The following is a 25,586-nucleotide window of genomic DNA, read 5'->3' on the forward strand; positions in this document are numbered from 1 at the left end:
GGACACGGAAAGGCCCTCACCAGGCGGGGGGCCCCAGGGAGGGGCTTCGGTGGTAGGAGTGGGTGTCCCACGGGATGGCAGGTCTGGACAAGTGTGCAAGGTCACCCAAGGTCCCGCTGCCTATCCTGGCGGCTTTGGACATGAGGTGGGCAAGGGACAGGTGTTCAGCGTCAGACGCCAGGGGGGCCTTGGCTCCGCTCGGGGTACCCCTGCGACACCCACAGGAATGTCCACTCGGAAGACCCCGGGAGACAGCGAGGGGCAGCCCTCCTAACGGAGAGAGCTGGCCGGGTGCCCAGACGTTGGGCAGAGCTGGTGGGAGGGGGCCTGCGCCCCAGGTGTCCAGCCCAGGTGACATGCTGGCGAGGGAGGGGGTGGGTGTGTTGTGTGGCCCTCAGCAGAGTCCCACTGAGACCTGTTGTCTACACCTCAGGGCCCAGGACCCCAGGCAGGGCCCTGGCAGGACGGGGTGGAGGGGATGGGGCTGTGGCTGGGGACCCTCCCTCATGACCCGCCCCAGTCCAGCCTCTGTCGTAGGCCCCAGGCAGGGCTGGGATCTTGGCCTTGGGGAGCCCGTGAGTGACAGGCAGAGGTGAGGCTGGGCAGAAGCCTGGCCCAGAGGTAGAGTGGGCTTTCCCAGGCCGTCCATGCTGCAGCCCGTCCTGCACCCCTCCCTGGGGGCTCCGAGGACTGCGGGGGCCGCGTGTGCTGGGGGGTGGGGCAGCTGGGACCCGGGCATCCCTCCAGGGCCAATGACCTCCACGTGACCTACGCGGGGCCAAGGTGGCAGCCCAGCACCCCGGGACCCAGTACCGTGGAGGCCCTCTGCTCCTCCCTCGGGACAGCAGGCTGGGCCCAGGGCTCCCACGCCGCCTGTGGGGAGCTGGCCATCCACACTGGCGGGGGTTAGGGGCAGGTCTCCAGGCCCTGGACAGGGTCCCCTCTGGCTGATGTCCATGGTGCAAAGAGCCAGCCAGGTGGGGCCTAGAGAGCCAGACCGCACCCCAGCTGCCCACCGCGCGCCCCACGCCACGCGGGGTCCGTGGAGATCGAAGGCCCCCCACGGTCTGACGGGCAGACAGACACCCACTTCCCCTCCCTGGGCTCAGGCCCTGGTGGTGGCCGGGGTTGGGGGGGCCGGGGCGGCCCAAGCACGGCTGACCTCCGCATACTCTCAAAGTCCTTTATTGTACAATGTCTTCTGTCTGGGGGAGGGGCGCCGAAGACTAACGGGTACACAGCGAAGTAGATAAATATGCCAAGCTTTTTCTTTTTTCTTTTTAAATCAGGCATTTATAAACAAGAAAGCATACATTAATTACATAAAAATAGTTTTCGATAGTAGAGTAAGTCACCATGTTGTCATTAGCAGCAGAAGGGGAAACGCGGACGGCAATGCGGACTCTCCTGGCGGATATAAAGGTAGAGCTGTGGGGTTTTTCCCTTAATCGAAAAAAAATGTCGCTTGTGACTCCTGACTTAAAGCAAGAACAAGACGGCCTCTCGAGCCTGGTGGACGCGGTGGGCGGGCGGGGGCGGGGAGGACAGAGCCCGCGGGGCGCCGCGGGGACCGGCAGAGGGTCCGTCCCCTCCGGCGGGTGAGCTGTTCTTCCTCAGTTAAAAACAACCCAGAAAACAGGACAACTACCAGGTAAGAAAAGAGTTTCTGACAAAGGAACCACCGTATACGCGTGAGATACGACAGCGTAGAGGACACGTATTTACACGGGGCTGTTCTGTACGAAGCGCAAGGTGCCGCGCGTGAGTTAGCTGCTCCAAGGTATGAATGTTATTGCTGTTGTTTCTCCCTTCGTTAAAAATCCTCTTTCAGCAGAGAAATAATGAGTAATTAAACGGGACGCACAATCACTCGGGTGATGGTTATTACACGCGGGGAGAGCCGAAGCCTGCAAGAGCCCCTCCTCCCTCCTGCGGCCGCACGAACTGTAGGACCTGCCCCCCCACCCCCTCCCTGAGGATGGAAGCGGCCGGAACAAGCCTATGCGCCCCGCTGCCCCCTGGGAAACCTCAAGCTGCTGGTGACCAGGGAGCCCGTGACCGCCGCCCCCTTCCCCGCTGCGCCAACTCCGGCGCAGGGACAGGCGCAGGCCCGGGGGACGAGCTGCCGCGGGCTGGCCAGCTCTTTCCCAAAGTCCTGGGGCAAAGCTGGCAAGTAGGGGCACGGACCCAATGGCCTAGACGGTGATCGGAGGTGGGCACTGTGGGGGGGAGGGGGGGGCGCGGGCCTGCACAGAACTTGGAGGAGCTCATCGCCCGCTGGGGCCTAAAAAAACCAAAAAGCAAACGGGTGGCCCCAAGCGACAGGCCCCCCAGGCCCTTTGATCTCTTACAACGTTCAGACTCGGCCACAGAGCACAATCCCACAGAAGCACACGTACAGCTCTGCTCCAAAGAAACCATTTCGTTCCCCTTGAAGAAATGACTGAAAAAACACAACTCCGGAAACACGAGGCTGAACACAGCATTCTGCGTGTTGTGTAGCACTGCCGGCCCCTTGCGGGGCCCGGTAATAATGCCCATCGATGGGATACGTACGGCGGAGGTCTAACGTTCCATGCATACAGATTTCGTAACTGCAAAAGAAAAACAAAAGCAAAAAACAAAAACAAAACAAAATTCCAAACAAACGCTGCATATATATGATGTCCCTTTTGCATTGCACTTTAGAAGAGGGGTCCAGCAGCACCTGCGCCCCTCCCCCCCCGTAAACCACGGGCAAGAACCCTGCAGATGACACGGTCACCAAGCCTCTGCTGGTCACGGCGGCGGGCGGGGTCTGCGCCTGCGCCGGCCAGCGGCCTCCACCTCCGTGTGCACGGCAGCTGCCTTGGCATTGGCGTTAGAATGGGGTCGAGCGAAGACTCCCGGTAAGATCTTTCTCATGTAAATAAATACCGCAATTTCAGGATGGGTAGCGCCTCTTGTCGACTGTAAAATCATTTTTCAAGCTTGGGCATAAAAAACCGTATACAATTTGCATGAACAGTTGAGAGTAAACGAGATTACTTGGAATAAATGCAAGTGACTTATTCTGATAGTGGCAGGTTCGATCGCGACTGAAGACGGGTGTCTCGGGGGTAAAAAGGCGAGTCCGGATTTGCTGTACAAGATGCTGGAAGGCACAGAACTACCCCCCGAAGTTCAGCTTTTGCATTTCCGTTTTGTGATTCCCTTGTTCAACCGAGCACCAGAGGGGGTTTCTAAACACTGGAGCACTTAGGCTGTGGACTGCTCTATAAATGGGTTTGCAATATTTGAAAAGTAAAAACCTCAGTTAACTGGGGAATAAAAAGAGAAGAGTTTTGACAAAGTGCAGTTCTAAATATACGTTTAAATGAACAAACAAAAAGGAAAAAAAAAGTGAAGTAATGCTGTTTTTGTTCCGACGCTGCAGCCTCGGCCCCGACGCGACAGGGGTGGCCGGGGGCGGGTGGCAGAGGTGAGCGGCGCCCGGGCAGGCGGAAGGCGGCAGTGGTCGCCGGCGGCCGGCACAGGAGGCCTGGGTCCTTGTCGCTGAAAAAATAGACTCTGGAGAAAACCCTCCCTGTCCCTGCGTGGGCGCGGACGGGCTGAGATGGCTTTGCGGGCGGGGCCCGGCTCCCTTGGGTCCTCGGATGGCGTCACGTGTTGGTGGGGCTTTTAAAAGTTAGTCGTTAAAAAACCTGTTGATTTTTCTGAGTATCAAGTCTTCTTATTGGTTTTAAATAGCTTATAACAAAAATGTAAATGTTAGGACGTCCCGGCAAGCAGAGGGCCGCGGCGGGCACAGAGCCTCGGCTCCGGCTGCGCTGGGAACCCGGCTTGCGCACTTGAACTTGGCCAGTAGAAAATTTTGCAGTGGATTCCAAAAGTGTGTGGTTCCAAACGCTCGCTTGGTTATAGGCACAGTAAGACGTTGTGCTGTGTGGACGTGGGGGGGGGGGGGCCGACGGCGCACAGGCGCAGAGCCCCCTGCGGGCGTGGATCGCTCGCCTGCCCCCCCCTCCCCCTGCGGCATCCGCACCCGGCCGACGGCGGCTCCGCTAGGGCTCCAGCTCGGCCGCGCTCTCGCCGCCTGCGGCCTCCGGCCGGGGCCGCGGCCACAGCTGCTCCTGCAGCTCCTTCACCACCTTCTCCAGGTGCTCCCGGGCCTCGCGCTCCCGAAGCAGGTCGGCCCGCAGCTGCTCGCGATCCGCTTCCGCGTGCTGGAGCTTCACCTGCAGGTCCTCGATCTGGAAGGGACGCGGCGCTTTAGCATCCACTCCCCGCCTGGCCGCCCCAGCCCCAGCCCCAGCCCGCCCGTCCTGGGGGCGGGAGCGCGCCGGGCCCAGGAAGGCCTCTCCGCAGGCACTGCGAGCCGGGTGCAGGTGGGCATGCAGAGCCGCTGACGGGTGGGAACTACCAAAACCCCCGAATGTGGCTGCCTCGGGTGCCCTTGACCTCCTGGGGCCAGAGTTTCCCTCGAGAGCCCAGACCAGACCCTCCAAGCACCGGTGAGGTGGGAGGAGGAGGGGCTGCCGTGCCCACCTGCCCGGGCAGGATGGCCCGGCTGCGGGGGCAGAAGCCGGGGCCCCTCTGCACGCCGGGCTGGCCCCGAGCTGGTTTCTCAAGGGGAACCACCAGGAGGGCGTGGCCACAGGGAAGGGGCGCACAGAGCTCCCACGTATGCGGCCAGAGACGCCTCCCGCACAGCCCACAGGCCGGCCCCCCACCGCCCGTACCTGGGCCGAGTACTTGGCGCGCAGGCGGCCGGCCTCGCAGCCCTTGTCGCACACCCGCAGCTGGCGCGCCTGCTCCAGCTCCCGCTTCAGGCGCAGCCGGGACTCGTTGGCCTCTCGCATCTTCTTCTCGTTCTCTGCCCGGAGGCGCTCGATCTCCTTTCGCAGGTTGCGCTTGGCCTCCGTGGCTTCCCGAAGCTTCTCCTTCTTGGCCACGCGCAGGAACTCCAGCTCCTGGGAGGGCAGGTGGCACACAAGCCCCGGCTGGGGTCACCACCCTGCCCCGGCCTCCACCCCTCCCGCCACCCCCCTGCTCCCCGCGGAGCCTCCCCCTCAGCCCTCAGCACCCGCCTTCCCGGGTGCCACAACCCGTCCCGGGAGGCCTCCCTCAGCACCTCCGCCCGGCCGGCCCTCTCCAGCCACCAGTGACTGCCGCCCCCGCCCCCACAGCCACGTGTGAACACGCGTGTGGGCAAGCACACCTCCAACCAGACCAAGGAAGAGGCACCCTGAGCGAGCGCTTGACACACACTCAGGGGACGTCTGGGATCCCGTGCTCTGGAGACAGCGAGGCTGCGCTGTGCTAGAGCCCACGTGTGAAGCTGCCAGACGCCAGCCACAGAGGTGCGAACTCAGCGACAGCGACACCGGCCGCAGAGTCCTGGGTGGAGGCCCCGCCCCACTGCCTGCCCCCCCGGAGGCGGGACCCAGACACATCTGGGCCCTGATCAAGCCCCTCCTTTGACAGGAAGCAGTCACTTTTGTGGAATCAGTTAGAATCCTGCGTGCCTGGGGGCCTGATCCTGCCTGCACGCTCGCCCGTCTCTGACAACACAGGGCTTTCGGGAACGAGCCGCAGGCAGCAGGCCGAGCAGCTGCTGTGTCCCGGGGGACAGGCCGGCTCTGTGCGGGGAGAGCGGGCGCGGCGGCCTCACCTGATGGAGGCTGCGCTTGGCCTGCAGCGCGGCGCTCAGCTTCTCCTCCTGCTTCACGCGCATCTTCACCACCTCATGCAGGAACTTCTCTTTGGCTTCCTTGGTGTCCAGGCCGCCCTCCAGGGCCTGCCGCAGGTGCTCGAGCTCGGCCTCCAGCCCGCCGCTTGCAGCGTCCGCGGGGGCCGCGGCCTCGGGGACGGCGGGCGCGGCGGGCGGGGCGTGCATGCCTGGGGAGCTCAGGTCCTTGGCGGAGCTGGATGAGGTAAGGGACGGGGAGGACAGGGACGACAGGGAGGAGGTGACTGTGGAAACAGACGAAAGCGGAAGTCAGCAGAGCGCTCACCGCACCTCCGCGCAGCGCCTCGCCCGGGGCAGGAGGGGACCCCCGCCTCACACGTACATTCCTCCCTGCTCTCCACTTCCACCTCGGCCTCCGAGTCCTTGTCATCCTCTGGGGCGGCCACGGGCGCTGGGGTCTCCGGGGCTCCGGGCGTGTCCACGGTCAGCTTCCGCTTCCGTGGCTGGATGCAGGTGGCTAGAGGTTCCGGGGCCCGGGAGACCACGGTGGCGCAGGGCGGGCTGCTCACGGCCTTCTGCTGGGCCGGCGGCGCCAGGGCCACGTTGGGGGCCACCCCCGTCTCAAAGCTCTTGTAGGAGTAAAAGCTGCAGGGGTGGGGAGGGTGTTGGGGCCACAGGCATCTGCCCCCACCGCCCCGCCCCCCCCCACGGTGGCCAGCGCGTGAAGGCTCATCGTGGGACATGTCCCCTGGAAGCTGGGAAGGAGGCAGCACACGAGCCGGGAGCCCTGGGGCAGCTGGAGCACGGCCGCTGGCCGCACCCAAGGGAGAGGGTGCAGCAGACGCTCCGGATGTCCCCGCCGGGACGCCGGTCAGCAGGACTGACGCTTCCGGAACTGCGTGCATGGGGAGCCGGGTCTGTGTGCGCAGCCCATGAAGCCGACTGCACAATGACGCACGGCGCTCATGCCAGTCGGAGCTGGTTCACTGCCGTGCGGCCCTGCCTGAAGGCGGTCAGAGCAGAAGCCGCAGGCAGGAACAAAGGCCCCAGGCCCACACACTCCGGGCCCTTCACTTAGCAGCACACGCGCCGCGGGAGGGCGGGTGCCAGTCCTGAGACATGCAGAGTGACAGCCTCGCTTGAATCGCATCCACTCCGTTTGACAACAACTCTGGGCAGCGACGCAAAGGAGAGGTCTCACCCCCGCATCCCCTGATAACGACGGACCACCCGCACCCAGCACGGCAGGTACTCACCTGTCTCGAATCAGGGCCGGGAGGTGCGGGGAGAGCTCTTTGTCACTCGTAGAAACCGCAGGGGACCAGGGTCGGAAAGCGGAAAGGCGCTGGCGAGGGTGAACGCAGCCGAGGCTCTGCTGGAAGAGGCGCCAGGGTCAGACGCAGGAGTGTAGAGCCCCGCGGTGCCCCCCACCACTACACCCGCCTCCCCCCCCATGCCCGCGGCCCAGCCCGCGCACAACCTTGCTGGAGGAGCTGGCCAGGGTCCGCAGCCAGCCAGACTGTTTGTCCTTCTCAGAAGACGTGGGGACTTGGGAGGAGGCGTCATCTGTCTTTCGGATGGAGGCGGGGGGTTCAGAGGAGACCTGTGGACACAAAAGTTGTCACCGGAGCCTCGGGGGCGTCTGTGCTCTGAGCACCAGGTGTGTACAGTGACGCGCGGGCCCGGACTCCAGAGCAGGATAAGCCATGTCCCCGAGAACGGGCGCTGTGGCGCTCCCTGCAGGCCTCCCCCGCCGTGATCTCCCCCTATGGCCACAGGAGGCCCAGGGTGGGGGCTCGAGAGGACAGCCCCTTGCCACAGCCCCGGCGGCCAATGGGAGCCACGGACCCCAGCCTCCTCCCCGTGATCATGCCAGGTGGCGGGCAGGCTCACCGGCCAAGTGTGGGGCCGGGCAGGGGTGTCTCCCAGGTCCCCAGCGTTCCAGGTGACAAGCAGAATTTCGACAACTTGCCATCAGCTGAGGGATAGGGGGGCTGCCCTCTGGCAAGCCCCCCCACCCCAAAAGAAAGCGTTCTCAAAAATAGAGACAACCCCTCCCACCACGTGCACAACAGTTTCAGGGCTCATGTTTTCTGCGAGCCTCGCTGTCGAAGGTTCGAGAAGCTGCCCCCAGACTCCCAGGGGGCCTGAGGGTCTGTTGGACGTGGCAGTTGCCATGGCCTCCCGAGCAGGGTCAGAGGGGAACCACCTGACAGCGCACGGTCCCCGAGGGAGACGGGCAATCTGGGCAACATGGACCGCACCTCCCCCTGGGGAGGCCGTGCTGGGGTCCGTGTGACAGATCAACACAGCGTCACCCGCCTGGGGAGCAGGGCCGCCAGGATGAGGCTGACCTCCGGGGCAGCGGGTGCGGGGAGGGCTTGCTGGGCGGCTCCTCCCCGCTCTGGGAACACGTGGGGAAATGCTGTATCGCAGAACCGTCCTGGGAGGGAGATGGGGGGTGGGGGAGGCACATGGTCAGGCAAGGTGTCCCCCTCACCAGGGCTGTCATCACAAAATTCAAGAGACACAGGGCTGACTGGAGCCCGGGCACACAGCCCGCGGACGGAGGATCCCGGGGAAGGGCCTGACCAAGCCCAGCACGCATCTGCCTGCACGTGTGCTCGTGGGGCCCCCGGCCCACCCCATGGCACCCACTCTTGGGGGACAGACAGGCGGGGGGGAGGACCCTGTGCAAGGGCGCGCCGGCCCGTCCTCATGCAGAAGCAGCTGCCGAAGGCCTGCAGCCGAGGGGTACACACCCAGCCCCGGGAAGGCGCTTCGGGGCGAACCCACAGACGGCTGTGGACAGTGGGCTCAGACGTGAAACACTCAGGAAAGAGAGACCCACTTGTTGGTGCTTTTTTGGGACAGAGTCCGGTGACATCTGCCAGCGCAGCCCGGATAGCTCCTGCCGCCTGTGAGGGGTGGCAGGGGCTGGGCGGAGGCCAGTCATGCCAGCACAGACGGGGCTTCCTGTTGCGCAGCTAGAGGCGGTGGCGGGGAGGGCAGGAAACAAGCCGCGTTCTCCCCGAGAGAAAAGCCGCAGGCCTAGCGCCGGCTCCTGCAGGCTGAGAAACCTCAGGGAGACTCCCAGGGCTCTCACAAGACTCCGGCTTCGGGGCCACGCACACACGCACGGGGGCTGTAGAGTGGCACCCATTGGCCAGAGCCCCATCCACGCGGCGGGGGAGCGAGGGGGCAGGTTCCTGGGCAGGGACCCGGCCTGCAAGCACCGAGCGCTCAAAACCAGCCCGTCAGTTCTGGAGGCCAGGGCCCCCCTGTCACCCCCCCACCCCGAGCTTTCTGTCAAGCCTGTGTGTGTGTGTGTGTGTGTGTCCCCGTCTGTCCGTCCGTTCGTCCAGGGAGCTGGAATGGCTCCTCCAGGATTCGCACAGCAAGAAAGGCCCCTGTAAGCCCCTTCTATCGATGACAGAGAGCAGCAGGAAGCGGCCACCAGGGACAGCCGTGTCAGGACATATCTTCCAGGCCACTGTCTCCAGCAGGGCGCACTTGGGCCCCAGGAACAGCAGACGGTCGGGGACAAAAGTGCCCTGCGATCCCTACTCCACAAGAGGTCACCCAGCAGGTAAGGACATTCGCTTCTGGTTTCTGACCCCTGTCAAGGCCTCCATGCCAGATCCTGGGGCCCACACACGTCAAGGAGGAAGCAGGCTTCCAGGCCTAGGGCACAGCCAGCACCATCGAGGGGGGGGTCTGCCCCCTGGAGTCCGCTGGTGACCCCACACAGGGCAGAGGGACTAGAGCAGCTGACCGCAGCACCACCCGTGGACACCTACCCCCGGGGGTCCCCGCGCAAGGGCAAGAGCATGTGCCACTGAGCATGTACCCTCGCCGTGCAGCGTCTTGGACAGTGCGGGGGGACAGTCCCGCCATGGGGCAGCCACTCTGTCCAAGAGCAGGCCACGGACGGCCCAGGCGCACACCCGGGACTGCCGGGCAGCTGTGTGTGGTCCTCACAGAGAGGACACCCCGCATCGGGGTTCTGCGCACGTTACACCGGGGACCTCTGTAGATCTGCAAGGATTTAGGTACAAAGTAGGAGTGACTTTGCCACCTGACCTTCACACCAACGGGGACCGGAGTGTCAGTCAAGACAGAGGCACCAAACCGTGGGCTCCATCAGATATGAGTGGAGCAGGGCCAGGACGGCTTATGGCCACCACCCAAGTGCAGCGCAGGGAGAAGCAGGGTAGACGAGAGGGTCCGTGGCCGCCCGCCCAAAGCCACAGTGGCTTCCGGCACTGGCCTCGGGGCCGCACACTAGCAAAGGCCACGCTTCAGCGCCCGAGCCTCAAGTGCACAGCAGGACAACGTGGGCCACGGCCCAGAGGCAGGGCAACGTGGAAGAAGGGCTTTGGGCTCCCCGCCACCGGCCCCCCACACCGCGCTGGGAGCCCCGTGTTTCAGCAGCACGGGAGCGGGCCTGGGCGCGGAGCCCTGACCGGGCATCTGGAGAACCCCAGGGCACGACTCCTGGGAGCGAAGCCGTCGCCGAGCCCGTGTTCCAGGGGAACGAGCTCATGACCACTCTGCCCCCCAGGGCCGCCATGGGCCCAGGAGATGTCCCTGCCTTGCCACGCCCCACGCCCCACTTCCTGGGTGCTGCCCTGCACATTTAAAAAAAAAAAAAAAAAATACGTGAGGACGAGAAGGGAGAGGAGACGATCCAGATGCTGGCAGAAGGCGCTGGCCCGAGGCCCGGCCCGCAGCCTGACTCTGCGGGGCTCCCGCTGCCACCACAGACCCCGACCATCACACAGGCGTCAGTCCTGGGCAAAGAGGGGGTGCCAGGCAGCGGAACAAACCTAGATGGCCCAGCAGCGAGACCTGCAGCCGCTCCCGCCCTCCCCTGGGAGGCCCCTCCCGTGCACGCATGTTCCAGGCACGGTCTGAACACAGACGAGGGTGACAAGGCCACGCCCGCAGACATGCGGCCTCCAATACAGAGCTCACAACAGGGGACAAAGTCACCCCGAAGGGCTGTCCAGAGTCGTCACTCTAAGTCAGTGGGAATAGTCACCATCTCCACCCAGGTCCCCAGGCCCCAAATGTTATGCAGGGGCACTTGGGGGATGTGTGGACCTCGGGCTGAGGACCTGAGGGTGATAGTCAGGACTGCCTGTCACACCCGGGCCTGCCCATGTTCCCAGAACCGGAAGCGGCAGTGCCCGCCAGGTCCCGGCCCTGCCACGGGCTCAGATGTCCAGGAGTGAGCATGCGTCCAGGGCAAACCAGCGGCTGCAGCACTCGCCCGACCCCCAAACGGCTCCCACAGCTGAGGGGCCGCTCGGGCCAGCGGGCCGGGGTCTCAGGCTCCCTCCCTTGTCTGAGATGCCTCCCCAGCTCCCACCCCCTCTCCCTGTGCCGTGTCCGGGCACCCTTGGGTCACGTCACGAGGCGGCGCCAGGCCTCCCCTGCGTGGAGGTGTGCGCTCAGAGCTCATGAACAACATGGACAACTGGACAAGGTCCATGGCGCATCCCCTCCCCACCCCCCAGCCGAGGACCACCGGTGTGTGCGCTGGCTGGCCTGGCACCCCGCAGCCAGGAACACCTGCTGTCCGGGCGCCGCAAGCAGAGCCGACACCTACTGCCACCCAGGTCCCCTCTGGCCCAGCAGTTCCAGGTGCTGGCTGGGGGGGTGTCCTCATGGCAGCCGGCCACTGCGTGAAGATGTCCACGGGCCCGGAGTCCCAGGTCCCACTGAAGGCGTCCCGACAGGAAATGACTCTCAGGTTCCCAAACGCACAGCAGCAGCAGGGCCAGCCTGACCCGGTGAGGCTGTGGGGCTGGGCCCTGGGAGCCACAGCAGCCAGAAAGCCCTCTCCAGTGGCCTGCGCACAAGTGACCCACTGACATACCTGCTGTGAGACCGTGGAGGAGGGGAGGGCAGGCTGGCAGGCCAGGCCTAAGCGGACCCCCAGGCCGCGGACAGGAGAGGGGAGCCAGGTGGGGCCGCACCCACCACCTCACCACGAGCTGCTAAGAACAGTCATGTGCCTCAGCCAAATGCCAGACAGAAAATATCACAGTTCAGATCCACCAGGAACCCTTTCCTGCCCATGTGCAGAATTCTGGCCACTTACCCCAGGGATGAGGAAAAGAGAAATTTCAAAGTCACAGGTGGGACAAGGGGCAGAAATCTCAACCTCCCAAGACCGCTGCTCACTGTGGGCCAGACCCCCAAGAGCCCCAACAGGACAGGGGACCCATGTCCAGACCCCAGCAAAGCCCCCAGGGGTGAGGAGGTGAGCCCCTTTCAGACGTCACGGTGGTGGCGAACTCACCAGACCCCGTCACTGCGTGGAGCCTCAGACCACGCATGTCCTCCGGAAGCACACCCAGGCCACGCGCCATTGGCACCTTGGCGGCAGCAGCTGCAAGGGAGGGCTGCCCGTGGTCTACACATCCTGCAGCAGACGCTCAGGGCGCTTCAGGGCGCAGGGAGCCTTTCAGCAGCCAGCCCCTCACGGCAAGTCGCCACGCAGGAGAGCGCGGGCAGACCCCACCACGTCCGCCGGGGTGCTCCCAAGGCAGGGTCGGTCACTGCGGGTGGTGCCCCGCTGCAGCGCCTCAGCCTGGAGCTCTCCACGCGGTGCTCCTCCACCCTGCCTGTTATGCCTAATTATTAATTACAGACCAAACAACAGGGGCGCCTGGGTGGCTCAGTCGGTTAAGCGTCCGACTTCGGCTCAGGTCATGATCTCACGGTTCGTGGGTTCGAGCCCTGTGTCAGGCTCTGTGCTGACAGCTCAGGGCCTGAAGCTGCTTCAGATTCTCTATCTCCCTCTCTCTCTGACCCTCCTCTGCTCACACACACACTCTCTCTCAGAAATAAATAAGAAACATTAAAAAGAAGAAAAGAAGAAGAAGAAGAAAAGAAACCAAACAACAAAACAACAGGTCTTGGACCAAAGCCCTTTTGCTCTCACAGCCAATCGGCGCTGATGGTCACTGCTTTGAGCCTTCGGAAATGGGGCTTTGAGCCAGACCCTGCAGTGAGGGCTCATACACCCCAGATCAAATCAAAACTCCGGGAGACACAGGTGCACGCCTGCCCAGTGTCCCCCAGGGGACCCTGCTGTCCAAGCGCCGAGCAGCCAGCACCTCTCCGGGCCTGGTTTGGCCACACGAGGGCAAGTCCCAGCCATCAAGCTTGGAAAAGCCCACGGATGAAGTTCTCGTGCTGCTGAGGGCTGCAACACGGGATGAGGGGGGCTGGCTTCCCCCACTCTGGGTGGTCTTCAGTCTTAACAGGCCATTCCTGCAAGGTCTGGGGCAGCCACTTGCCGGCAGGCCATACAAAGAGGAGGTGACGGTGCCAGAGGAGCCCCCCAGTCTGTCATCCCACAGAAAATGAGTGCTGAGGGGCCTGGGGCCGCCAGGGGACCCTGCACAGCCCCCGGGAGTCCTGAAGGCCACGGCCACGCTGTCAGCAGTGGGTGCACAAGTGCAGCTGCGAACTTGGGGGAGTGGACCGTGGAGCAGACACGGAGCTTCCCTGCTCCCCGTGCACCCGGGGAGGAAGGGCAGGGTCATCGCTGCCCTGGCGAGCCAGGGGTGCTAATCCCTGAGCAGGACCCTCACACTAAGGCCCATGGCTCCAGTGGGCGAAGGTCCCCTAATGATGCCTTAGACACCAAGGAGGCTGCAGCCAGATGGTGGAAAAGGTGGCCCAGAGACCTCAGCAAACACCAGTGGCCATGCGGAGTGACTGCTTCCCGCTTTATTCTTTACCAGCAAACAAAGGGTGGGTCTACAAAGGGCCAGAACTGGCACAAACCCGCCACTGAGACCCCGGGGCCCGGCCCTCAGGCAGCCTGACCCCGAGGCTGGCTGCTCAGACGGCAAACAGGCCCTGCTGGTGAGAGGGGCTGCGTGAGGGTCAAATGACAGAGCGAGGGGAACAGCAGCCCCGGCACCTGGCAAAGTGGCTGCAAGGCCAACAGATGCCCTACTTCTGCCCAGACCACCAGCACGGCCACGTCGGAGACGCCACGTCTTGGCCCAGGAGCAAGGGCGATGCCTAACCTGAGAAGGGCATGTGGAGCCACCAGCGCTGCCCCCAGCAGAGCCACTCAGCGTCCTGCATGGTGACCATCAGCTGGACAGCACCAGCCCCCCCACCGGGACCCCCTACAGCCGCCTCCCCACCCCCACACCGCATCCGCACGAAGCCAGGGTCTGCTGCCAAGCAGCACCGCGTGCGTCCCGCTGAGATGCCCTCCGGAGCACGCAGGTACCAGGCAGGCCGACAACCTCTCTGCAGAGGCGGCTTCCATTCTGGACACTGAACAGCGCAGAGTTGGCGCCAGTCTTGAGAGACCAACCTGAGGGTCCACGTGCCAACACCCTCCACGCAAAGGGACCCCACGTGAAGTTCACACAGAGCCAGGTGCCTGTGCTCTACTGGGGAGCACTCAGGCCCCGCGCCCCCTCCGGCCTCCCAAGGGACCACGTGCAGCATCGAACCACGGTCACTGGGGCGGCAAGTCGATCTGGACCGTCCTGCGCACCAGAGCCGGGTGAGGGGTCTCCACAGACATCCAAGGCTGTTCCGATTTCAGTGGAAGGGTCTCTGGGAGGTGCCGAGGCCGACACAGGGAGACAGCGCCAATGTGTCCCCGTAGAGGCGGAGGCCCAGGGGTGAGGTCACCGGCTGTCCTCGCACACCGCCCACACACCCACGTTCTGCAAATGGAAAGAAGAGCCACCAGGAGGGCCACGGCCGGTGCGGCCGGTGCGGACACTCCCAAGGGACAGGAGTCACGGACAAACGAGGCCGAGTGTGGCAAGAGACCCCGCTTCTTTCCGAACCTTTCTGGAGCGCCGCTACCGTTATTAGCTTATGTGATGTCCCGCGTGGCTGAAAAGCATCTCCTGAAAGGGTACCACCCCAGCCTCGCGTCTTCCTGTCACACGTTCTTGGCACGCCGAGTGGGGACAGCCCACGCTGTGGGCCCAGCACTCCCGTGGGGAGGCCCCTTCAAGCTCTCGTGCCCAAGAACGGTTTTGTGCGGCTCTTCTACAAAGAACTGCTTCCTTACAACAGCCGGGAGAAAACTCCAGGACCCTGATATCTATGGGGGGGGGGGGGGGGCGCAGATGTCCTCAGGGGCTTCCCGCAGAGTTGCAAGCACAGCCCCAGCCCCCCTGACGGCCCGCGTGCTCGGGTGATACCAAAGCACGAGGAGAAGATAAAATAGGAAAGCGGGAATTCATCAAGGTCAAGAATGCTCTAGGCTTCAAAGGATGCCACCAAGAACGTGGAAAGACCACCACAGAAAGAGAGGAAAAGATGTGCAAATCAAGTGCCTGATAAGGGACCTGCATCAGAATTCACGAAGAACCGCAACGCAGCCAGAAACCTTACCACGGAAAGGGCAAAGGATGGGACTTTCCTCTAAACGACACCTACGCGTGGCCGCCAGGGAAACGCAATGAAAACCGCGGCCAGACACCACCGCGTGCCCGCCACGGGGTGCGAGCAAACGAATAGAAAGCAGCACGTGCCGGCGAGGGAGGTGCCCGCAGATGGGACCCCAGGGCCCCACTCCTCAGTGAAGGCCCGAGAGGATGCAGGAGAGGGACCCAGCGGCCGAAGAGGTGACCGACCACCCACGCCGTGGAACATGTGGGGACCCGTGAGGCCTCACAGCTGAACCCCGGGCCTGACCAGTCACATGAACGTGGGTCCACGTTTGTCTTGTGTGTGTTCTGTGTACCGTACGCTGTGTTCTTACAATAAATAAAGGAAGGAGTGTGACTAAGAGAATCAAGAGGAAAACACATTTACGGACCCGTATCTGCCGATACCAATACCGCAGTCATGTGGACGGTTTACGAGACGAACCGTCCCTGGGGACTCACACCGGTGTGGCCTTCTGTGACAGGGGACACAGGAGATGCTACACGTGTTACTAGCACTGACATCAAAGATGAAAAGATGGTGTGAAAAATAAATTCGTGTGTATTCACAAGCATGACCGTTGCCGCACTAACGAAACGGGCGGGAGTGCCCCCTGCAGCCTGGCCGGGGCTCCTCGCAGGGATCGTTACAAAGCTTTTACGGCATCTAGGATTAGTCATGGTCTTTTTTTTTTAACTTTATTTACTTACTTCTTTTTTATAGTTTATTGTCACAATAAATTCGTCTCACGATTTGTTGTTTTTTGTGTTTGATTTTTTTGTTTTGTTTTGTTTTTACTTTGGAAGAGAAAGTGAGCAAGGAAGGGGCAGAGAATCCCAAGCAGGCTCCCTGCTGTCAGCCAGACCCCGATGCGGGGCTCGAACACACGAACCATGAGATCACGACCTGAGAGGAGGCCAAGAGGCAAATGCTTGGGGCGCCGGGGTGGTCAGTCGGTTGAGTGTCCAACTTTGGCTCAGGTCATGATCTCATGGCCTGTGAGTTCAAGCCCCGCATCAGGCTTGCTGCTGTCAGCACAGACCTGGCTTTGGATCCTCTGTCCTCCTCTGTCCCCCCAACCCCCTCACGTTCTCTCGAAATGAAATGAAGTAAAATGAACCTTAAAAAGAGAGAGAGAGAGAGAGAGAGAGTTGGGCATTTAACTGACTGAGCCGCCCAGGCACCTCGAGTCATACTCTGACTGTGCTTTGGAAACACTGTTCCATTTTTAAGACCATTCACCTTTGGGGACAGGACTACGCGTGTCTCTCCAATGAGCAGACAGAGGACGACAACACAGTACTCTCTGGAAGCAGTTATACAACAGTAAGCAAACTAACGCATTGTTGGGTCTTGTGTTAAATATCACTCCACTTTGCCTGCGTGAGGAGAGGCTGCGAGTGCCGCCACGAATGCGCCGCACTGTGCGCATACGTTTTGATAAATGTTAACTTTTTATAATAGATTTGTGTGCCTTTCATGGTAGCAAATGATAAAAGAGACCAACATCTAGATATAGGCTACGCATCCACAACAAAGCTAACTTGCAGCTAACTGACCGTGTGGCTCAGCTACAAGTTTTCCAAGGTGTTGCAAATCTCCAAAAAACTTTCCAACATGGTTCTTGAATAAAAACTGGCACATAAGTGGACCCACACAGTTCAAGTCCGTGTTGTTCAAGGCTCAACCGTACCAGGATTCTGGAAAGTATTACCACTGGAGCGATCTAAAGTACACAGGGAATGTCTGTGTTATTTCTTACGACTGTGTCCAAACCTATAATTGTCTCAATAAAAATACGATTAAAAAAATACAAGGTGTGGGGCGCCTGGGTGGCTCAGTCTATCAAGTGTCTGCCTCACGGTTTCGGCTCAGATCATGATCTCACGGTTTGGGGGATGGATCCAGCCCCACGTCGGGCTCTGCGCTGACAGTGCAGAACCTACTTGGCGTTCTCTCTCTCCCTCTCTCTCCACAAATATAACCTTAAAAAATTTTCTTAATGAAAAGAACAAGCTGCCATGTGACCCTCACTAGAATGGCTACAACTTTTATTTAAGAGGGGCAGTACGAGGTGCTGGGGACACCGTGAGAGCTCCGGGCCTCCATGCACCACCGGCGGGAAGGCAGGGGCTGTAGCCGCCCTGGGACTGTTTGGTGGTTCCTCACAAGGTTAAACACAGAATCAGCCTATGACCCGGCGAGTCCGGTCCTGGGCATCTACTCAAGACCATGAAGGATACATGTCCGATGCGAAAACTTGCACGCGAGTGTGCACACAGCAAGATTCATCGCAGCCAGTGGAGGCGTCCCATGTGCCCTCGTCAGAGGAGTGGACGGGCAGGTGCACCCCGGACCCGTGCTCCGCCTCAGAAGGTGCAAAGCCCAGACACACATGACACTCAGGGAGAAGCCGACACGGGGTCACACGCCTGCTGTATGATGCCGTTTCTGTGAAATGCCCAGAAGAGGTGAATCCACAGCCGGGTAGTGGAGTCATTGCTAGGTGTGCGGGGAGGGGAGTGAGGGCGACGGAGTCTCTTTCTGGGGAGACGAGAATGCTCTAGAATGCAATAGTGAAGGTTGCATATACTAAAAACCACTGAACCGTACACTCACAAAAGGTGCAATTTCTGTTACGGGAGTTATATCTCAATTAAGCTATTATTAAGAAATTTAAAAAAAAGAGAGATGAACTGCTGGCTGAAAACCCAAACCACCAAGGTCAATGGTTTTCCCCAGCTCCTGCCCTCCTGGGGGACAGAGCAACCTGCTGAGGACGCCGGCCTCTCAGGGACAGGCGGGGTCGTCAGCACAGAAAAGAGCTCCCCTGTCACGGGTCGAGGAATGTTCGGGTCGGGCCCCCTCCCAGCCACAGGATGCCCCAGTCTAAGCTGGGGACCGAGGGGTGGCAAGGGCTCTGTGATGCGGGGGGGGGGGGGGGCCTGGCACAGACCCCGGCCTGCTCCTACCGCGCCAGGACCTGGTGCCAGGGCAGTGGCTGGCAGGGTGGGGGGCGGGGGCTGAGCCACCAGGGCTGCAGGCGGCGTGGAGGAGGGTGTGAGGGGGGATGAGGGAAACACGGGCTCCTAGAGGCCACTCCGCACCAGGCACGGGACAGGCATCCTGTGTCCGCTCTGGGCGAGGGCGCAGTGCCAGCTGGGCAGCCAGGGCGACTCCAGGCTGACGACGTGGCCCCGGCCAAGGCTGTGGGGGTGGGGTCAGGGGGTGCTGCACGCAAACACAGGGGCTCAGGGCAGGAGGGTGTCCACAGGGCTCCCGAGTCCCACCTGACCCCCACCCCCCAAAGTCCTGGGGTCCTGGACAGTGGGCACCACAGAGCCCCACCCCAGCTGGCTCTCTCAACCTGGGGCTGATCGGCAGATGGGGACAGACGGTGCTGCTGGAGACCTCCACACACGGCGCCGGGCCTGGGGAACGTGAGCACGCCCCCTGCACCAGCCGCGCCCCGCCCCTCCCCCACCAGTGCCCACACTCATGTTCCATCTGTCCCCTGACCCTCAGTTTCTGAAGACCCAGAGCCCCGGGGCGGGCCCCTGGGGGCCGTATGTTCAGAGGAACCTGGTGCCATCACCACCTCCTGAGCCACGCGAGGCCCCACGCCTCAGGGACCCCACACCGTGGGAACCGGCCAGGAGTTCCCACCGATCAGCAACACCGTGCGTGCGACGGAGCATTTTTCGCAGGTGGAGATGTCACAGGAAAACCACATCTAGAAGCCCTAACACACGCATCCATTTCCTAACTTAGAGACTGAATTAAAAACCAATTCTTTCTCAACGGGCAGATTTTAACACAGAATTCAACCGCTAAGGGACTCGTCCAACTGGACACTGGCTGCAGATTTAGAGGCAGGTTAGGCGGGACCCAGCGTTGTGAGTCGTCCGCAGGTTGCAGGTGACCTGGAATCGTCTATCACACCAACCTCACCGAGACTGCCACCGCCTGGGGACTAGAGCCTGTGGGCGTCACCCTTCCACCCCCCACCCCCAAGCAAGGACAGAGCCGCTCAAGGCCTGGGCTCCAGGGGAGCATGGGGGGAGGGGGGCAGCGGCCGGGCTGGGGGCCTGACCGTCCAACTCATGTGTCTTCGTGGGTCAGTAGGAAAAAGCACAAACTGAGAGACAGAAACTCTTCTTCAAAGCAGCCCCCCGCGACCTTGTCAGGGGGAGACCCCTGGAGGACAGGGCGGGTGCACCCTGCGTGTCCGCTTCTCCGCCCTGCGGTGTCCAGGGGTCTGGGGTTCCACAACCAGAACTTCTCCCAATGTAAGAGAAGACAACGCGACATCCCCGCGACCCGGGGCTGAGCTCAGGAAGAAGAGCCCCAGCGCCCGGAGACAAAGATGAAGAAAACCCCGTGACGAGTCAGCCACACTAACCCAAGGTGGCCCGCAGGGGCACCAGGGGCCTGGGACCCCCAACCTTACCCATGCCGAGAGGGAGGCAGCCACCGAGTCCCCAGCCCACCTGGGGCGCAGGGAACCTGGAGCCACAAAACAGACGCACATGGACCTCCGAGAGCCCCCAGGGGAAGCTGAGATGAGCACAGTCTGGGGCTCCCAGCCGCAGCCCCACACGCATGGAGCGGGCCGGCTGCCGGGCCTCACCCACTCGAGCACGGGGTAGAAATGCTGTAACAGCCCTAGCACAAAATGAGTAAACACATAAAGAAAAAAATGTGAGAAAAGAGTAAGACATCAAAAAAGATCACACAGATTGGAAAAACGCAGAACTTTCCAGAATAAAAATAGTTCTCAAGGAAATTATTCAAACGCAGCGCAGGGGAAAACGAGATGAAAACACGAGAGATGGTAACAGACGTGAAGGAGATGAGGAGGGATTCCAGGAGGAGAGCAGGGTGGTGGCCGAGAACCTTCCGGGTCTGGTGAGAGGCAGGCCCTCAGCTTTCAGAGGTGAGGCAGGAGAGGGACCAGACCTTCCAGGTTCAAGGTCAACACCATCATGCCACCGACCAGTTCAAGGTGGCGCCACGTTTCTGGGGCCATGATGTGTGGGGACACATCAGTGTCTGATGTCGCAAATCCCCACAAACGAAGGGCCCAAACTGGAAGCTGGGTCCCGAGAGCGTCTGGGACAAACGTCCCCAACACACGCCCTCCGGCGGTCACGGGCACTCTCATCGGCCCAGGGGTTGGCACATCCTTGAGCACACGGACATGTGAACATGGCTGACTCTGGCCACACCTGCTGGCTCCCGGACAGGCACAGGGCGGGCAAGAAGTGGCCTGCCACACGCCACCCACGGCCACCCCGTGCTGCTGGCGTCTCCCCTGAGGGGCGTGTGCTGGGCTCCACGACGGGCAGGGCACCGCCCCCCACTCCTGCCCGGGGAAGAGCCCCATCAGGCACAGCAGAGTGCAGCGGACCCGCTTTCTCTGCAGCTCAGGGGCAGGGCCTCCTGGTCCGCCGTGTCCTCGAGAGCTGGGGACAGAGATGCCCTAGGACACAGTCCCACTGGCTCCCACGGATGAACTCTACATCCCCAGCTCAGAGCCACCCTAAATCAGCCCAAGATCTACGCCATGGACCATTCCTGAAGATTTTACAGTTCTAGAAACTGTACAGCTATTTTTATAAGTATCATTAATATTTTCCACAGGATAATTCATGTTTCATATTATACTTAAATTAACCTATTTCTGATTATTGTGGTGCAGGAGAAGCAGATTAAATTTGCAAGACAACGCCAAACCTCAAAATGAAGTGAAAATAGCAATTTTAAAGATTCACCTTGATCTTTTAAAAAAAACTTAAGTAGGTCATCTCTTCTGCTACTTGAAGGCTGTTGAGAGTAAAGAAGGGCTCTCAAAGGAGACGCAGGCATGGCTGCCAGGCTGCACGCCCCCTTGCCCGGGCATTAGACCTCACTAGGGCCCGAGGCTCTCCTTGCCAGGGCCCAGAGGTTCACAGCACCAGCTGGGACCTTCCTCCCCCAGGACGCCCAGGCACCCGCACTCCGGGCCTGGGCGCCTCAAGCAAAGGACACTCCAGGCCCGTGGGGCTTGGCGATCACCTACCAGCCTATCTGTCAAAACACAAACTTCAAAAGCAGAGGGTGCCCCCCCACCTGGGCCCTCTGCAGGGGTTGGTGGGGGGCCGCACACCATTGCTGTGGCCCAATCACCCCCAGGAGGGGGTGGGGAGGCTCACCTCCACTGGGCCAGGGGTCTGGGGCCCCGATCGGAGACGTCCGCTAGAGCCAGGCAGACCCTGAACGTCCACCCCGCCCCCGTCCTGCGGCCCCCCCACGCCCCCGCAGAACCCACCGGCAGCATCGGGATATGCGTGGGGAGGCCCGGGGGACGAGGCGGGTGGGGTGGGCTCCCCCTTCCCCGGCACTCCCTGGAAAGGTACTGTTGGAAGGACCAAAGCAACAAACAGAACTCCGAGAACAATGAAGCTGTTTTGAAAATTGATGGTTTTTGTTTCAAGACGTATGTGAATGGTCCCCCGATACTCCTGTTTTGGGGGGAGCTGGTGAGCAGGAGGGTCTGAGGGGGAGCAGGAGGACACGCCCTCCGTCCAGAGTCACCAAAATGCTGTGCAGAGCATGGGTCACAGCGTGGCACGTGAGGTCCCCCCGCCCTCGCCCCACGGAGGCCCCGCTGGAGGGAGGCCCGCCCCTGCTCCCCCCGCAGCCTCCACACAAAGAACCGGTAAGACCCGGGGAAATCGGTGGCCCTAACAGAGCCGGCCCTGGGACGCAGTGTCGGGGCAGCACGGCCTGCAGCTGACCAGGGACTTTCCTGCGGACACCCCAGCGGACCGCGAGCCCTGGCCGCCCTGAGCCCGTCTCCCCACTGCTGTGGAAGCAGGAGCCTTTACTTTCCGCAGCCAGGAACAGCGGGGACACTGAACGCCGAGAGAGGCGCCACGCAGTGGCTACCGCCTCCCGCCCCCGGCCCCCGCCTGCCCCTCCCCGGCTGGGGGCCCGCATCACCAGCCCCTCCCCCCGCACCTGCCGCCAGGACGTGCGTGGGTCCCCCGTGGCACTGCCCTCCTCACGGTCTCGCTGTCCTCCAGCAGGTCCTGGCGACCCTCTGCCCTTCAGGGATCGGCACGCCCTGTCTGGGGTGGGGACCCCACGCGGCCCTCAGCTGCTCTCCCTAAACCTACAGGTGACCCCCACGTCCCCGTCACCTGACCTTGTGCTCGATCACTGATTCACACTGACACCTGTCATGCTCAAAGAACGTGGGCGAGCATGCGGGCGTGTGCATGTATGTACAGTGTGTGCAGGCACGTGGGTGCACACCCGTACAGCATGTTCGGGTACGTGGGCACATGCATGTATGACATGTGCAGGGACGTGGGCACATGTATGTATGATGTGTGCAGGAAGGTGGACACGTACCTGCACGGCATACGCGGGAGTATGGGTGCATGCGTGTATAGTGTGTGCGGGCATGCGGGCACACGCGTGTATGTATAGTGTGTGCGACCTGTCCTCTGTCAGAGGTAGAAGGCCTGCCTCAGAGAAAAGGCCCCGGGCGAGCAGGGACTTTAGAGGCTGATCTGGGGTGCGGGTGACTGAAAGGAGGGCAGTCCTGACAAGGACTTCAAGGAGGGGTGAGGGCAGCGCTGCCCCGACCCCCGGGCCCTCAGGGGACTCCCACAGAGCAAACTATGAGAAGACACTTCTGACCACAAACGCAGTCAGGCTGGCAGCGGAGGGGCCCAGGTGGCCCTGGGAAGATGGGCACGCCAACCCCCCCCCCGCCGCGCCCCGCGGAACATCAGCCCAGACGGCCGAAGACGCTGCTGAACCCTCAGGCCCGGCCAGCGCCCGATTCACGAGGAAGCCATACCCGCAGGCCTCACACCCGGCAGCCTCCCGCCTCTGGCCGCCTTCCAGGAGACCACGGCCTTCCCGCCGGCTCCCTGAGACTCTGACCTGACGCCAGCCACAGGTCTCGGGCCGCAGCTGCCTCTCCCAGGGCTGGGGGGGCGGGGGCAGGGGGGCAGGTTCACTCAGAGAAAGGAACTGGCAGGTAGGGCCCCCCGAGAGGCAGCCCTGTCTCAGTTTCTGACCTGAGGCCACCGACCCCACATGAGGGCTGTGTCCCTGGCCACGCACTTCTCTCGAGGTGCCATCTTGCCCCGTCACCCACCCCTGCAGGAGCAGCAGCTGGGCCTAGAGAGCCAGCAAGCCCAAGCCTGCCAAGCCTCCGTGCAGAGAAAGCCTCCCATCCGCTCAGCCCCTCTTCCCACGCACAAAGGCTCCAAGGCTCAGCACCCTCGATGAATTATGCATAACAGCTCAATTATGACGGAGCCGCGGGAGGGCCGGCGTGGGGGCCCTGGAGGGGGGAGGGGGAGGGGGAGGGGGAGGAGGAACCTGGCGGCAGGCATCCTGGAGGAGGAGGCAGAGGTACTCCCGGCCCAGCAGGGCAGCCGCGTCTGCACGTGCAACACTGCAGAGCGCTGGCTGGTCTATGGGAGGGGTCAAAGGACACAGGGCCCCACACTCTAGCCTACGTCCGGATCCCAGGTCCTGGCTGGCCACCACTGACCCCCGAGGACCCTGCCCCGACCCCAAGAGGCCAACTACTGCCGACCAAGTGTGACCTCTGACTCCATCCAGGAAGCACGGAGAGTTGCCGCCAGCCCTGGGCAGCGGTGACACGGCCCCACACCTCCCGCCCCGAGTGCCGGGAAGACACACACGGGAAATGGTGACCCCCGAGGCACTTTACCCACCAGGCCTGCATCTAAGTCCCAACCCTGCAGTTTTGCACCCTGCAAAACCACCAAGAGTGGAGGCTTCAAGCCAAATAGCGGGAGGGAAGGATGAGGCATCTCTGCTCTAAAACAAGCCCCTCCCGGTGGACCCCCTCCCAGGACGAAGCCTGCAGCTAACACACACTCGGGAGGTGCCCCATGCCCGGAAGGTGCGCCCGGGTGGGAGCAGCGCCTGGCTCCAGGCCCTGGCGTCCTCGGGGCACACCCAGCAATCCGCCTCGAGGCAGCCCACGGCACGGAGCCCACGGCACGGAGCCTGTGGATCACGCTGCTTGGAGTTGAAGGTGCCCACATTGGGCGATTCCCACTTCTCTCAGGCCAGGGAACTTTTCCTGTGCAGGGCCAACACTTGCCACTCTTGAGTCTCATTCAAAGTCTCCCCAAGTGGCAGAACAGGAAAGTCTGCCAGGCCCCCTGACGCTCACATGAGGAGCCAAGTGCCCCCTGTAGGACATCTGGCCCCCACCACAGCTCTGGAGGCAGGGGGAGGGTGGGAAGGGGGCGCTGGGCGCTCGCAAGCTGGGCCTCTGCTCGTTTTTTAACCTAAAAGTGAGGCATTGCTCCGGCCGGCCCCACAGGCATGCAGTAGGCGCACTGGGTTTAGTGCTCTGCGGACGTTGTCCCGGGTTCTTGGGAACCTCGTCTAAGATAAAGCGTTACGAACAGTGGAGTCTGACGGGACAACGGGGCGTGTGCAGAGCGGAGACTCCAGGGAGGTGACGGAGACGGAGTCAGGGCACTGCCAGCCCCAGGAGCCAGGGGCCGCACGCAGCCCGTCCTGGTCCCTCTGCCCAGCCAAGTGAGCGGGAAAGGGAGGGGGCAGGGTTGAGGGCACTGGTGGCGCGTGCGCGGAGCAGGAAGTGACAGAGAATCAGCCGAGTCAGCTCTGTGCTGTGTCTCCACTGTTCCGGGTAATAAGGAAATACGAACGGGTGTTCCAGGCACAGAACACGAACTGTGTGATGCCAGCGACCTTGCACTTGAGTTACACGCTCTGGCGTATGCATTTTAAAACTGGCGTTGTACAACGTGGAGATGAACAGTGAAACTTAGGGCAGTAACTTCACTGTTGAATCTTCCTTTACTGAAGGGACCTGGAACAGCAATGAAAACCCCAGCACAAGCTGAAAGGGCGCGGAAAGGAGAGAGCCTTTCACATCTTGGTGGTTTTGGCACATTCTCGCCTCCCAGACCAGGGCCCCGCGCCGTCTGTCCTTGACGTGCATGTCAACATGGGGCTTGCGGTCCCAAGGCCTCAGGAGTGGCCACTGGTGGTCCCTCAGGAACCCGGGCAAAGGCTTCCCCAGAAGACGGCCCCAAACTGACCCACAAGTATCGCCCGCGAGGCCACCCAGCCCAGAGCCTCCCCTCGCACCAGGCACGGGACCCCGGGAGCCATTTTCTTGTCGGTTACGAAACAAAATCTTCCCAAGCTGGAGTTTTAAGCCCACTTGTTAACACCTTGCAAATGCATGCAAAATCCAGCTGACGTCAGGAAAGATGGAAACTCACTGGAGAGAGTGAGAGCAGAGGCCACACCCGCCTGCAGCTGCGGCGCTGCTACGCCCAAGGCCACGTCTGAACCCGAGCCAGAGAGAGACACTGCATCACACTGCCCACCGACCTCAAGAAGATTCCAGTAGGTCCACACAGGAATAAAACCATACATCAGCACGATCAAAAAGGTATTCTGTGCT

General features: G+C 62.0%; 1 protein-coding gene across 2 annotated transcripts in view; it reads right to left on the reverse strand.

Moving 5' to 3' along the window:
- Positions 1-1,169: 1,169 nt before the first annotated feature.
- The window catches only part of SKI (SKI proto-oncogene), a 68,871-nt gene continuing 44,454 nt past the window's right edge, over positions 1,170-25,586 (reverse strand). The window contains exons 2-7 of one of the 2 annotated variants that reach the window (XM_039248408.1): positions 7,152-7,274; positions 6,928-7,043; positions 6,054-6,316; positions 5,654-5,955; positions 4,722-4,952; positions 1,170-4,232 (exon numbers count right to left, since the gene is read on the reverse strand). In XM_039248408.1, the coding sequence (XP_039104339.1) occupies positions 4,044-4,232; positions 4,722-4,952; positions 5,654-5,955; positions 6,054-6,316; positions 6,928-7,043; positions 7,152-7,274 (1,224 nt within the window). In that variant the 3' untranslated portion in view covers positions 1,170-4,043. Of the gene's footprint in view, positions 4,233-4,721; positions 4,953-5,653; positions 5,956-6,053; positions 6,317-6,927; positions 7,047-7,151; positions 7,275-25,586 lie in introns of both variants that reach the window. The other variant, XM_039248407.1, reaches the window with a different exon arrangement.

Source organism: Hyaena hyaena, unplaced genomic scaffold (assembly GCF_003009895.1).
Source record: "Hyaena hyaena isolate Hyena2069 unplaced genomic scaffold, ASM300989v1 scaffold_308, whole genome shotgun sequence".
NCBI classification, from domain to species: domain Eukaryota; kingdom Metazoa; phylum Chordata; class Mammalia; order Carnivora; family Hyaenidae; genus Hyaena; species Hyaena hyaena.